Source organism: Triticum dicoccoides, chromosome 2A, assembly GCF_002162155.2.
Source record: "Triticum dicoccoides isolate Atlit2015 ecotype Zavitan chromosome 2A, WEW_v2.0, whole genome shotgun sequence".
In the NCBI taxonomy this organism is placed as follows: Eukaryota; Viridiplantae; Streptophyta; class Magnoliopsida; order Poales; family Poaceae; genus Triticum; species Triticum dicoccoides.
In genome coordinates, this window is record NC_041382.1 from 716,525,443 (window position 1) to 716,539,094 (window position 13,652).

The window sequence follows — 13,652 nt, forward strand, 5'->3', positions numbered from 1 at the left end:
TGTATCGAGTGACACCGCACACCGGACATATTGTAGACTCCGCGTGCTCGTCCCGATAAATGATGCAATTGTTCATGCACACATGGTATTTCACGTGCGGTAAATCCAGAGGACACACGATTTTCTTCGCCTCCTCCAAACTGGTCGGGCACTTGTTCCCCTTGGGAAGACGTTCGTGCCAGAATGACATGTTCTCGTCGAAGCATGCGTCGGTCATTTTGTGTTTTACCTTCATCTCCAGGGCCATGAGCGTTACTTTCAGGCGGGTATCCTCGGGCCTGCATCCTTCATACAATGGAGTAACCGCGTCTAACTCAAGTTGATCCATCTTGGCTTTCTCTCGGGCGGCAGCTCTTGTGTTATCCGTCTGCTTGAGAAGCAGCTCTTGAATATGAGGGTCCTGCACCCAGCCCATCGATGGTCCATCGTCGTCTGCTCCGCCGGCATCATCATCTTCATGATCATGCCCGTCGCCTGCTCCGGCATCTTCCTCATCATCATGTCCTGCATCTTCTACATGATGACTGTGTACAGCATCACAGTCGTGATCATCTCCTGGGGATTCTTCGTCTTCTCGCCCGCCCGAGCCGCGGTGGTTGTCTTGCTGCCCTTCCTCATTTCTTGCCCGGCCCGCATGGACGACTTCGTAGTCATCTTCATCACCTTGCCACCGATAGCCATCCATGAAACCACGCAACAGCAGGTGGTCCCGCACCTGCCCGGAATCCGGGTCCGCAATAAGGCTCTTCAGCTTGCATCTTCGACACGGGCATCTTATCTCCGTCTCGTTCTTTTGAAGCATCTCGGCCTTCGCGGACCTCAAAAACCTATTCACGATGCCTTCGGTCATCGTGCGGACCATGGTCGCCTGCGGGGTAGAGCAAAACGATATTTTAGAATCAAACAAAAATTTGGCATGACCTTCCCTAAAAATATGACCAAAAAGAATGCTTAATGCCAAAATTCTCGCCGAAATGGAAATGAATCAACATTCCGGCAAAATATTGGCAACTATCGCATATCAAATACCGGTACACCTCCAAACACAAACACATATGCAACACCACAAACATATGCAACACCACGAACATACATAGATCTAGCTAGGCCGTAAAAAGTGCATGTGCACATTGTTGTAAGGAGAACAACCTAAATATAGCTTCCCCCCTTACTTACCTATTAAAACAAGGTAATTTAACCACTTAATTTGAATGAATCTATGGTGGAAATGAGGTGAAAAAGAGGAGGCACCCGTGACAAGGAGGAGGTGGAGAGAATGAAGTGGGGAGAAAGTGAGTGTGTGGGTAGGAGAGGCTGTCCCAAATATCTTGTTGCTGCCCACTTACTAATGGCGCACCTCTTGCATGGTGCGCCATTAGTACTTACAACTACTAATGGCGCACTTGGGCAGGATACGCCATTAGTATGTTTGGATAGGCGCACTAGTTCAAAAAAAAACTATACTAATGGCGCACCCACTGCAAGGTGCGCCATTAGTAGTTACAACTACTAATGGCGCACTTCGGCAGGATGCGCCATTAGTATGTTTGGATAGGCGCACTAGTTCAAAAAAAAAGTTTCTATACTAATGGCGCACCTGCTGCCTAGTGCGCCATTAGTAGTTACAACTACTAATGGCGCACTTTGCCGGGATGCGCCATTAGTATGTTTGGACAGGCGCACTAGTTAAAAAAAAATTTGATACTAATGGCGCACCCGTAGCATGGTGCGCCATTAGTTGTTTAAACTCTAATGGCGCATCTGATTGTGGTGCGCCATTAGTATATACTAATGGCGCACCATCTTTCTGGTGCGCCATTAGTGTCAATCCCATCTATAACCATTTTCCTAGTAGTGTCCACGCCCCGGGCACCCACATATCCGGCGAGACCGGGTACTCGGCCTCGAAAAGGAGGCGAGCCTTGTCCTCGTGCAGATGACGGCGCCCGATTCCGTTCGCCGCCGCTCCATCGCCTGGGAAACGCTCGACCATGCTTTCTCAACTGGTGACGGTGAGAGGAGGAAAGGGGGAGAAATGAGCGCGTCGTCGGTGGATGATCGGGGTGAGTCTCTCCGGCGCGCTTGCAGTCGGCTTTTATAGGCGGAGACGCCGCGTGGTAGGCTTGGCCGGCGCGTTACGCGTGGCGTGATTGCGTGGCGGCCGAGGGACGCGTCGCCCAGCCTTCACTGCGCCGCCCGTGAGGCATCAATGGAGGCTGACCGGCGCGGCAGCTTTGGCATTGATTCGCCGCGGGAAACGAGGTGATGAGGACGACGAAGGGGCGAGAAGAGAGTAGAGTCGCTGACGCGGCGGGCCCGCGGCTCTTCGCACCAAAAACGATTCGCCCGGCGCCCCCGAGCGACCCCAGCGCGCCGGGTTCGGGTTGGGTCCGCCGACGCCAATTTCGACCCGAGCCGACGAAAACTGAGCTCTTGGGGACGCGACTGGGCCAATTTTTTAACGCCGGTGAATGAAAAAACACCTGAGGGGCTTTTTTGGGGGCGCGGCTGAAGATGCTCTTAGCTGCACGATCTCCGGTCTTCAAGGCGGAGCTCTTTGGTCCAATGATTGAGAAGGCAACAGAAAGCATCACAATTGACGCCACCAATCTTCGAGGCGCTTCTTCACTTTATATACACGGATTCTATACTAGATGATTGGGACAGCAAAGAAGGTAAAACTACAAACATGCAGCACTTGTTGGTTGCGGCAGATCGATACGGGTTGGAGAGGCTAAGAGTTATCTGCGAAGGAAGGCTGCGTGACAGCATCGACCTGGAAACGGTGGCAACCACGTTGGTTCTGGCAGAGCAGCACCACTGTAGAGATCTCAAAGAAGCATGCATTGGGTTCATGACCTCACAAAACAGGCTAGGAGATATCATGGCAACGGATGGATTTAAGCATCTGATGGCAAGCTGCCCTTTGCTCATGAAGGATATTTTACATAAGGTGTCCTGTGTCTTGAGTGGCTAGTCTCGTTTGTCTAGAAATTAAATGATCATGTGACCAGTATTTAGTACTTAGTCTGTGTAGCGTTGATTATACCAAATTTGAGATTTCAGTCATTGTATTGGGGCATCTACATTTCAACTTCAGAATATATATTTACATTGGTATAGTCATGTTATTGTTCTCCCTTGATTCTTGGTATATTTATAATCACTTCAATATTGGAGCCTCATGTGTCTGCGTTTATCGTGCCTACACTCCTGGCAATGACTCACGTGTCATGTGTCCAATATTGGAGTATTTTCTTTGGGGCTTTTTGACAGAAACATATTCAGCAATTTTATTAAAAAAAAATTGAGCAATCACAATACAATTCCGATTTTGTATCCTGGTAGGTCTGGGCGTCCTCATTGTATTTCTTATCTACACACAAACACATTAGGAGTTCTCAATCCGAGTACAATAGCACCTTCCTGTGTGCACATATATGTAACACGGTTATACCTGTAACATAAAGCTAGATTCCTTATTATATATACACAAGACCAATACATCATCGGTGGTGATCTCTCTCTCTCTCTCTCTCTCTCTCTCTCTCTCTCTCTCTCTAGTCTAGCTTCTACCGTCTCCATGGGCAACAGATCGTCTTCCTCAGCTAAGCCTGGCCAGTCTCCGTCCGAGACGGCGTCGAGATGCCTCACGGAGAGCTTCACGGGGACCCACGATTTTGAGATTATCAACTACTCGCTGCTCGTTGGCATGGGCGTCGGCAAGTTCGTAAGCTCGAGCACATTCTGCGTCGGTGGCTACAACTGGAATATCAGGCTCTATCCGGACGGAGTCACGAAAGACCACGCTGGCAAAGGGTCAGTGTTTTTGCACCATCTCTGCTCACCGGATTCAAAGGGTGTGAGGACAAAGTTCACATTAAGCGTTCTGGAGAAACACGGCCAAGTAACCAGGGCTCTAGTCGACCACATCTTTCCTCGAGCTCATACTAGTGACGGTTTCGGCTACACCAGATTCTTCGACAATTCAAAGCTGAAATCAATGCCAGACCTCTACTATGGCTCATTGACCATAAGGTGCGTACTCACCATCATAAAAGAATCTCACACGGAGCTTAAGACGAACCTTGCCGTGGCTCCACCGTCGAATCTGCAAGAGCATCTCCGGCACATGCATGTGGATGGAGATGGTGCAGATGTGACATTCAGTGTTCGTGGCCAATTGTTCAATGCCCACAGATGTTTGTTGGCTGCACGGTCCCCGGTTTTCAAGGCAGAACTCTTCGGTCCGATGAAAGAAAACTCAACTCGGTGCATCGAGATTGATGACATTGAGCCACAAGTCTTTGAGGCCCTTCTTCACTTTATATACACAGATTGCATGATGGATGGTTATGAAGAAGGAAAAACTGAAAATCTACAACACCTACTAGTTGCGGCGGATCTATATGGAGTGGAGAGGTTGAGGGTTATGTGTGAAGGTAAATTATGTGATAGCATCGACTTGAAAACAGTCGCGACAACGCTAACTTTAGCGGAGCAACATAACTGCGGGGTTCTCAAAAAAGCATGTATTGAGTTTCTAGCATCAGGGAAGACACTTGAAGCTGTGAAGAAAACAGATTCAGATGTATTCAAACATCTCGAGGCAAGCTGTCCTCATCTCATGCAGGAGATTTTATTCGCAAGGATGCCTCCCATGTGAAGTTGATAAGATGATCATGAGTCTATATGAAGTCAATTTTGTGTAAGAAAATGCTAGGGATATTTCATGAATTAGTGTACGCCATAGACTATATAGAAAAATTGTATAGGTAGAAGATTCTTTGATTTACTTAAATTTCACCTAGTACTCGTATTTGTGCTGCTTATTTTTTGAGTCCTTTTACCATAAAGTCTCTTTACCATTTATCAATTCAATGTAGGTCATTTATTTCTATCGTTCAAAAGAAAAACAGAGCGAAAATCCCAAACTTGATTTTTGGTTCTTAACAAATTCTCCGCTCTTGTGATTAAAGAGATAATCTACTTCGCTCTTGAAAGTAGGATTTTAATGGAGTTTCTTCGAGTAATCTGGTGGGATATGCAGGGGTGTATATATAAACTAGATAAAAATCTCACCGTGGCACACTTTCTCGCACAACTCAGAGGCTCTGAATGATCAGCTCGGAATCGCTGAACAAAACTCAAGGTGGCAACTTTCGAAAAGCTCGAAGGGCCTGACTAAATATTGTTAGGAGGCTCTGACGGACCAACCAAGGACACACCTGCGCACACTTCCGGAAGTCGTTCAAAAACTTCAACCAAAAATCGTTTGGAATATTCGGGCAGTACAAGAAGACAGAGCAAGTGGTCTAGTGGCTAGGAGTGGTATGTGGAGTTTCTGAAAAAGAGTAGGATTTGTAATGACTCTCTCTGGGAGTAGTTCGTCTGTTCCGAGGAAGATTGTTCAAAGGCTCCGGATAGTGGAAGAGCAGGTTCGTATGCGTTTCCCTCGGGCTCCTGGTGTGTACGTATGCATCTATGTATATATAATATCATCACATCACATGATTCTCTGGCCGGCCTGCCCTCTGTCTGCTGTCTCAAAGAAGGATAGTTTTTGCCCAAAATTAAACATCAAAATCGTTGGTCAGGTGAGACGCCGGCCGGCAAGATGGATGTGTGGCGTCGTCTCACCAACAGGGAAGCTCCCAGACAAGCGGACACGTCGTCGAGATGCGTCACAGAGAGCGTGTCCGTGTCGCACGACTTCGTGCTGGTAAACTACTCGCAGATTAGGGACCTTCCCGTGAACGAGGCCATGACCTCCGGTCACTTCACCGTCGGCGGCCACGATTGGTTTATCAGCTTCTAACCTGGTGGGTGGTCGACCTCGACCTCGAGGTATAGTCAACGTGAAAAGGGGTGCCCGGGCTACGCAGCGGCGTCTGTATGTCTCCGTCGTCAAGCAACCACAGTCGTGATTGTGAAGGCAAGGATCACCATAGGACTCGTGGACCGCCACGGGACGATGGCAAACAGGAGGACGTGGGACACAGACCACTTCTGCGCTGCGGACATTAGCCCGACGTTTCCAGGATTTGTGCGCAGATCCAAGCTTACATCACGGCGGTACCTCGTCGACGACTGCCTCACAATCAGGTGCGTCGTCACCCTCGTCAATCCTCGCACGGAGCGCACGACGGCCGGCCCGGCAGCCGCCGCTCCGCTGCCGGAGATGCTCGGCCACCTCGAGCGCATGCTCAGAGACGGCAAGGGCGCAGACGTGACAATCGACGTCGCCGGCCGAGCGTTCCGCGTGCACCGGTGCATGCTCGCCGCGCGCTCGCCGGTTTTCGACGCCGAGCTCTTTGGCCCGATGAAGGGCAAGGGCACGGAGCACATTGAGGTACCCGACATGGAGCCGGCGGTCTTCGAGATGCTCCTGCGCTTCATCTACACGGACTCGCTGCTGGGCGACGGCGAGGACTGCGGCGTCGCGATGACGCAGCACCTGCTGGTTGCCGCGGATCGGTACGGGGTGGACAAGCTGAAGCAGGCGTGCGACGTGAAGCTGCGCAGAAGCTTGGACGTGCGGACCGTGGCGACCACGTTGGCGCTGGCGGAGCAGCACCAGTGCCCGCTGCTGAGGGACGCCACTACAACACGACTCACATTAGAAGGCGTTTTAAAATGCCTCCCAAAGTCTCTAAAATGCCTTCAAATATGTTCTGGGGCGTCTTTGAAAATTGCTAGAAATGGTTGTGAAGGGGAATGTTAATCAAGGCGTTAAACAATAATGCTTCGGAAGACTTAATTCGACGGCGTTTTTGAAAAGTGCCTCGAAAGCTTTTCGGCGATTTGCAGAAGTGCCGCTAAACTCCAGCAACAGGAAAACGGTGGATCGGGCCCAGCTAAGCGCTTATCTATTTCCTGTAGGTCTCCTTCTTCTATGCACCGGTGCATGCTCGCCGCGCGCTCGCCGGTTTTCGACGCCGAGCTCTTTGGCCCGATGAAGGGCAAGGGCACGGAGCACATTGAGGTACCCGACATGGAGCCGGCGGTCTTCGAGATGCTCCTGCGCTTCATCTACACGGACTCGCTGCCGGGCGACGGTGAGGACTGCGGCGTCGCGATGACGCAGCACCTGCTGGTTGCCGCGGATCGGTACGGGGTGGACAAGCTGAAGCAGGCGTGCGACGTGAAGCTGCGCAGAAGCTTGGACGTGCGGACCGTGGCGACCACGTTGGCGCTGGCGGAGCAGCACCAGTGCCCGCTGCTGAGGGACGCCACTACAACACGACTCACATTAGAAGGCGTTTTAAAATGCCTCCCAAAGTCTCTAAAATGCCTTCAAATATGTTCTGGGGCGTCTTTGAAAATTGCTAGAAATGGTTGTGAAGGGGAATGTTAATCAAGGCGTTAAACAATAATGCTTCGGAAGACTTAAGTCGACGGCGTTTTTGAAAAGTGCCTCGAAAGCTTTTCGGCGATTTGCAGAAGTGCCGCTAAACTCCAGCAACAGGAAAACGGTGGATCGGGCCCAGCTAAGCGCTTATCTATTTCCTGTAGGTCTCCTTCTTCTATGCACCGGTGCATGCTCACCGCGCGCTCGCCGGTTTTCGACGCCGAGCTCTTTGGCCCGATGAAGGGCAAGGGCACGGAGCCCATTGAGGTACCCGACATGGAGCCGGCGGTCTTCGAGATGCTCCTGCACTTCATCTACACGGACTCGCTGCCGGGCGACGGCGAGGACTGCGGCGTCGCGATGACGCAGCACCTGCTGGTTGCCGCGGATCGGTACGGGGTGGACAAGCTGAAGCAGGCGTGCGACGTGAAGCTGCGCAGAAGCTTGGACGTGCGGACCGTGGCGACCACGTTGGCGCTGGCGGAGCAGCACCAGTGCCCGCTGCTGAGGGACGCCACTACAACACGAGTCACATTAGAAGGCGTTTTAAAATGCCTCCCAAAGTCTCTAAAATGCCTTCAAATATGTTCTGGGGCGTCTTTGAAAATTGCTAGAAATGGTCGTGAAGGGGAATGTTAATCAAGGCGTTAAACAATAATGCCTCGGAAGACTTAATTCGACGGCGTTTTTGAAAAGTGCCTCGAAAGCTTTTCGGCGATTTGCAGAAGTGCCGCTAAACTCCAGCAACATGAAAACGGTGGATCGGGCCCAGCTAAGCGCTTATCTATTTCCTGTAGGTCTCCTTCTTCTATGCACCGGTGCATGCTCGCCGCGCGCTCGCCGGTTTTCGACGCCGAGCTCTTTGGCCCGATGAAGGGCAAGGGCACGGAGCACATTGAGGTACCCGACATGGAGCCGGCGGTCTTCGAGATGCTCCTGCGCTTCATCTACACGGACTCGCTGCCGGGCGACGGCGAGGACTGCGGCGTCGCGATGACGCAGCACCTGCTGGTTGCCGCGGATCGGTACGGGGTGGACAAGCTGAAGCAGGCGTGCGACGTGAAGCTGCGCAGAAGCTTGGACGTGCGGACCGTGGCGACCACGTTGGTGCTGGCGGAGCAGCACTAGTGCCCGCTGCTGAGGGACACGGACTCGAGATGCTCCTGCGCTTCATCTACACGGACTCGCTGCCGGGCGACGGCGAGGACTGCGGCGTCGCGATGACGCAGCACCTGCTGGTTGCCGCGGATCGGTACGGGGTGGACAAGCTGAAGCTTGTGCTTGAAATTTATGTCGTCGTCCCCGAATGTGCTGGCAGACGTCCTGAAAACCGACGGGTTCAGACATCTCACGGCCAGCATCACCTTGGCAAATCTCACTGGCATCCTAGAGAAGGTGTCACTCGAGCGTTGAGAGGAGTCACGAGAAGGACATACGTTGGATGTACGATGAAAACGTGTCTAAAGAGTTCGTCTGTCTGTTTATACATGGTTCGAGGTCTTTGGCCGCTGAACCGAAATGTTCCTTTCGGTCTCATGTGTGTTTTATACTCCCTTCATTTATTTACTTCTAATGTTAGTTTCGTCTTAAATCAAACTTGTAAACTAAGCAACTTGTCAAATCTATTATAAAATATGTTAGTGCTTTTTACACTGGATCTAATGACACTGCTTTGGTATGGTGAATGTTCACATTTTTTTTACTATAAACTTGGCCAAACTTTAAAACATTTTTCTAAAAAGACATGCGCCCAATTTTATAAATAAAGTCATCAGTTAGAGTTGAGACATACTGACAAATCAAAATGGAAGTAGTAACATTCCCACAGCAAAGCAACATGCATAAACTTCAGTATAATAAATGACACACATGCCAACAACCTACTACCAAAGGCAGAAAATGACATCTTCCCCCCGGCCGGCCCCACCGCTCTCGCCGTCACCGTCTCGCGCCTCACTGATCTCTGGCATCGGCGTTTGGGCCATCCCGGAGATGCTACTTTTTGCAGCAATAAACTTCTAGATCATTGTAATAAACCTATGTTCAGCTAGTATGTTGTGTCATGCTTGTCAAACCGGCAAACACATTCGTCTACCATTTTCTTCTTCCACTAGTCAAACTACTGCTCCCTTTGATTTCCTGCATTGTGATCTTTGGACTGCATCATTAATTATCTAGTGTTTCAAGGAATAAGTACTATCTCTTGATTATTGATGATCTTTCGTGCTCGTTTCTGCTCCGGTGCTCCCCCTGGGCTGAACGCGAGGGGGAGAAACACAAGGACGGCTGAGATCTGTCAAAAACGATTCGTGAAGAGGGGCACGATCGTCTTTTTATGCCCGCGGAGAGCGCGCGTATAGCCCTGTACAAGCCCGCACCGGCCCGATTACTTTTGTACACTGAGGGTATACATGTATTATACGTGGCCGTATCGTTTTCCCTTGTCACGTGCGGCGGTCGTGGGCGTGGGCGGCGGTGGTCGTGGGCTAGCCACGCGGCGCACGAAAACTTACAAAACGTCACATCCTATAAAGACGGAGGGGAACCACCACCGGTCGTATCGCCCCCACCATTTCCCCCCAAATCGGCTCACTCCCTCTCTCCTTGCCGCTCGTCTCCCCTCGTCTCCATCGCCCCGCCACCGCACCTACTCGCTCAACCCCACCGCCTCCCTCTCTCCGGTGGGTTCTCTTAGGCTTCGATGGCGCAAGGTGGTGGCGCTGCCGCCACTGCGCACGGAGTTGCGGTCGAGGCCGCGAACACCGGGACAGATGCCGTCCAAGAAGTGGCCGCTGTCAGCGGTGCGGGAGATGCTGCACCCGCAGTCGCTGGATCGGTCGCTGCGGCGGCGGATCTGGTGGAGCAGGGGGTGGTGGGCTCGGACTCCATCGTGCCGGACCTGGTGGTGACGGCGTCTGGCGGCTCACAGGATGCAGGTGCGGAGGCGAGCGACAAGCAGGTGGTGGATGTGGTAATCCTTCTTGTTCCCCTCCTCTCTTAGTTGTAGTTGTTAAGCAAAAGATTTAGTGGATAGGGTTTTTTATTGTAGATTTGTGATTGAATGCGGCACCCCCTTCTACTTGTTAGGTTTTTTTTATTGAATGGGGAACCCTATTTGAGAGTTAGGGTTTTTTGTAGTTGATTTGTGGTTGAATGCTAGAGAGATCATAATGAGAGTTAGGTTTTTTATATTAGAATCTAGATTGCCTCATGTGCTCAGATTTTGTTCTATGTTGTATATGTTGTTAGATTTGTTTTGCATATTCCCTCAGTGGGCCACGGCAGGGGCTGAGCCGCCACCCAGTGTATCTATTAAAGTTGATATTGTACAAATGAGGTTAAAATCCTACTTTGTTCATTTGAAGTCTATCAATTAATTGTTGAAATGAACACAGTACGTTTAGCTAGTGCACAATTTCAAAATAGTTAGGAGCTTCACTTCATTATCCATAAACTCAAATTGTAGGTATGTATATTTTTGATCTGTAGGATTCCTGTACTTATTAAGTGAAACATAAGTAGGTTTGCTAGACATGCAACTATGCCAGATGACCAACTCATATTAAATTGTTGTTGCATAACTCCATGCACGAATGTCATATGAATCATCCAGTAGGTGTAGTAGTTAGGGTTTTTTAATTAGATGTTTAGTTAGGATTTTCTTGTATTGGATTCATTTATAGCCAGTTATATGTATGATCTATGATTGAATCATCCAGTAGATGTAGTAGTTATGGTTTTTTAATTAGTTGATTAGTTAAGGTTTATTTGTATTATTCATTTATAGACAGTTATATAGATTCTATGATTGAATGATGTAGTAGATGTACTAGTTAGTGTTTCTTAATTAGATGTTTAGTTAGGTTTCTTTTGTATTGGATTCATTTATAGGCAGAGATAAATGTAATTAAATGGTGTGACTGAATGATGCAGTAGAAGTAAGAGTTATGATATTTTAATTAGATGTATGAGTTAGTGTTATTTGTAGTGGATTCATTTATATCCAATGATATATGTAAGTAAATTTTGTGATCAATGTTCCAGTGGATCTAGGAGTTAGTGTTTTTTAATTAGATGCTGGAGTTAGGGTATTTTAATTAGATGTATGAGTTAGGCTTCACCATTTCACTTATTCTGACATATGAGTGCTCATTAAGAACTGCTCTGAACTAATTATTTATTAATATTTACAAATGAAATGAAAACCTGACATGGTTGTGAAGTTATATATAAAGGTCCTATTTGCATTGTTTGTCAAAAATGCTATCTCATTGGTTAATAAAAGAGGAATGATATTCATTTATACCTTCATATGCATGTTCAAAAGAAAAATCTGAATTTGTATGTCCATATGAATGAACTTGTATGTTCATAACCCTATTGTTTAGCATCTATATAGCTTCATATATAGTCTATGAATGAGTTGTTGAAATGTACATAGCATGTGTAACTATGCACCTTTTCAATATAGTTAGGAGCTTTCCATCATTATGCAAAATCAACTTGTTTGTAATGATATTATTTGAAGTGCAATTCAATTCCTTATAAATGACTTGCTTGGTTGACAATATAGCAGAAGGATGATCTTGTTGGCAACAAGAGGAAGTTTGACTCATCTGGGTACTACCCTTATGACAGTGATGAGGATGAGCCGTACGAGGTAAGGCCTAGTTGAAATGTTATTTGTGCATTGAGTTAGTGTTAGATGTTTATAGTATTTGAATGCATAATGTATTAATGTCAGTCATTAATGTGTGTAGTATCAATCTGGAGATGATGTGCTCGAGGGGAACGTCGTGTCCTTTGAAGAGAAGGTGGTGCAGAAGATCAGGGCCCAAGGACCTGCTATGTACTACAACTGGAGGACGGACAAGTACCGGTGCCCCTACTGCAGCAGGCAGAAGCCCAGGTCTGGGTTGCTGGAGCATCTGATGAAACATTGTCGGGCTACATCCATCAGCAGTGATGAGTACAAGATAAGGGCTCAACATTCTGCCCTCCACAAGGTCCTGAGAAACCCTAACATGTAGTTGCCCTAGACCCTGGTTGTCATATGATGGAGGAAGCCTCAGTTATTTTGGTGAACTTTATGTGGTTGTCTGATGGTGGAAACTTTTAGTGGTAATGTAGTATGAACTTTATCTAAGTGTAGTATTGTGATGTGTGGTCTAAACTTATCTAATATGCTAGTGGTGTGAACTTGGAGGTGTCTCCATCAGCAAGTGCGCTGTGTGGATGCTGCTATCTATGGTAGTAATATATATTGCTATCTATATTTGTGTCCCTTAAATTTGCCATTATGGTTCCTTAGATGTATGGTTCCTTAGATGTATGATTTGCTTGAATTTACCTGCTGCAATGATCAGACATGCCGCATCAGTGTTGCTTCACTGATCAGGCATGCTGCAAACACTTCCCATGCTGTGGCCATGTGGAGCATGTTGTGGCAATGGTGCAATAAAATCCCATGCTGTGGCCATGTGCAACATGCTCTGCCCATAAGCAAATCGGACCAAATGTAAAACTTTCCGTTAAGTTAATTAATGTTGTTTAGTGAAGTAAGTGGAAATTGTTCATCCACACATATGACATCTTTCCTTCATTTGAGTAAGCAAAAATAGCAAATACTCCACCATATGATCAAATATTCCAAAAACCGAGCACATATTCCATCATTTCATCAAATAATAATAAAAAAGTAGTTAAAGATGGTGTGTGTGTGCAAAAAATAACATATGAATAAAGATGTAATGATTATTTGTAATATGAAGGAGTTTTTTCATGAAATGCAAGTTCATTATTTGTAATATGAAAGATCTCCCTTTGTACAATTTATAGTGGCTCCGTGAAGCCGCATGTTTCGAACCGACATTGGGTAGGGCATAAAAAATTCAGAAAAAATTCAAAAAGTGTGAACCAAATTTTCTTGCACATGGTGGCCCACATGTGCCAAACATGTCTATGGAAGAAAATTTGGAAAAAGAATATTTTACAATGCCCCCCTAAGGTATAGACCGATATTTTGACCAGTCAGTCTAGAGGGCATTATAAACTAATAAAAAATTTAAAACTATAAACCTTGGAAACCTAGCTTTGTTTGTGCAAGAGATCATGTGTGCAAAAATTGAGGTGATTTGGAGGTGGTCGAAAAAATGACCGCATTTCGGAGGGGCCATTTGGTCTAACTTAAGCCAGTTTTTGAACAAATGTGATTTTTCCCACCACCTCCAAATCACACAAACTTTCTTGAACATGGTAACCCACATGTGCCGATCATGCCTATGAAAGAAAATTTGGAAAA

The 13,652-nt window shown here is 47.6% G+C and overlaps 2 protein-coding genes and 1 pseudogene across 2 annotated transcripts; all 3 read left to right on the forward strand.

Moving 5' to 3' along the window:
- The window catches only part of LOC119352027, a 19,751-nt pseudogene extending 16,774 nt beyond the window's left edge, over positions 1–2,977 (forward strand).
- A 606-nt stretch (positions 2,978–3,583) lies between these two features.
- LOC119358172 (BTB/POZ and MATH domain-containing protein 1-like) lies at positions 3,584–4,666 on the forward strand. Its single transcript, XM_037624844.1, has one exon. The coding sequence runs from the start codon at positions 3,584–3,586 to the stop codon at positions 4,664–4,666; it is 1,083 nt and encodes a 360-aa protein (XP_037480741.1).
- A 1,308-nt stretch (positions 4,667–5,974) lies between these two features.
- On the forward strand, positions 5,975–8,479 carry LOC119358173 (BTB/POZ and MATH domain-containing protein 1-like). The gene is made up of 3 exons (XM_037624845.1): positions 5,975–6,352; positions 7,619–7,914; positions 8,149–8,479. Exons 1-3 carry the CDS (start codon positions 5,975–5,977, stop codon positions 8,477–8,479), a joined length of 1,005 nt encoding a protein of 334 aa, XP_037480742.1.
- Positions 8,480–13,652: the final 5,173 nt, after the last annotated feature.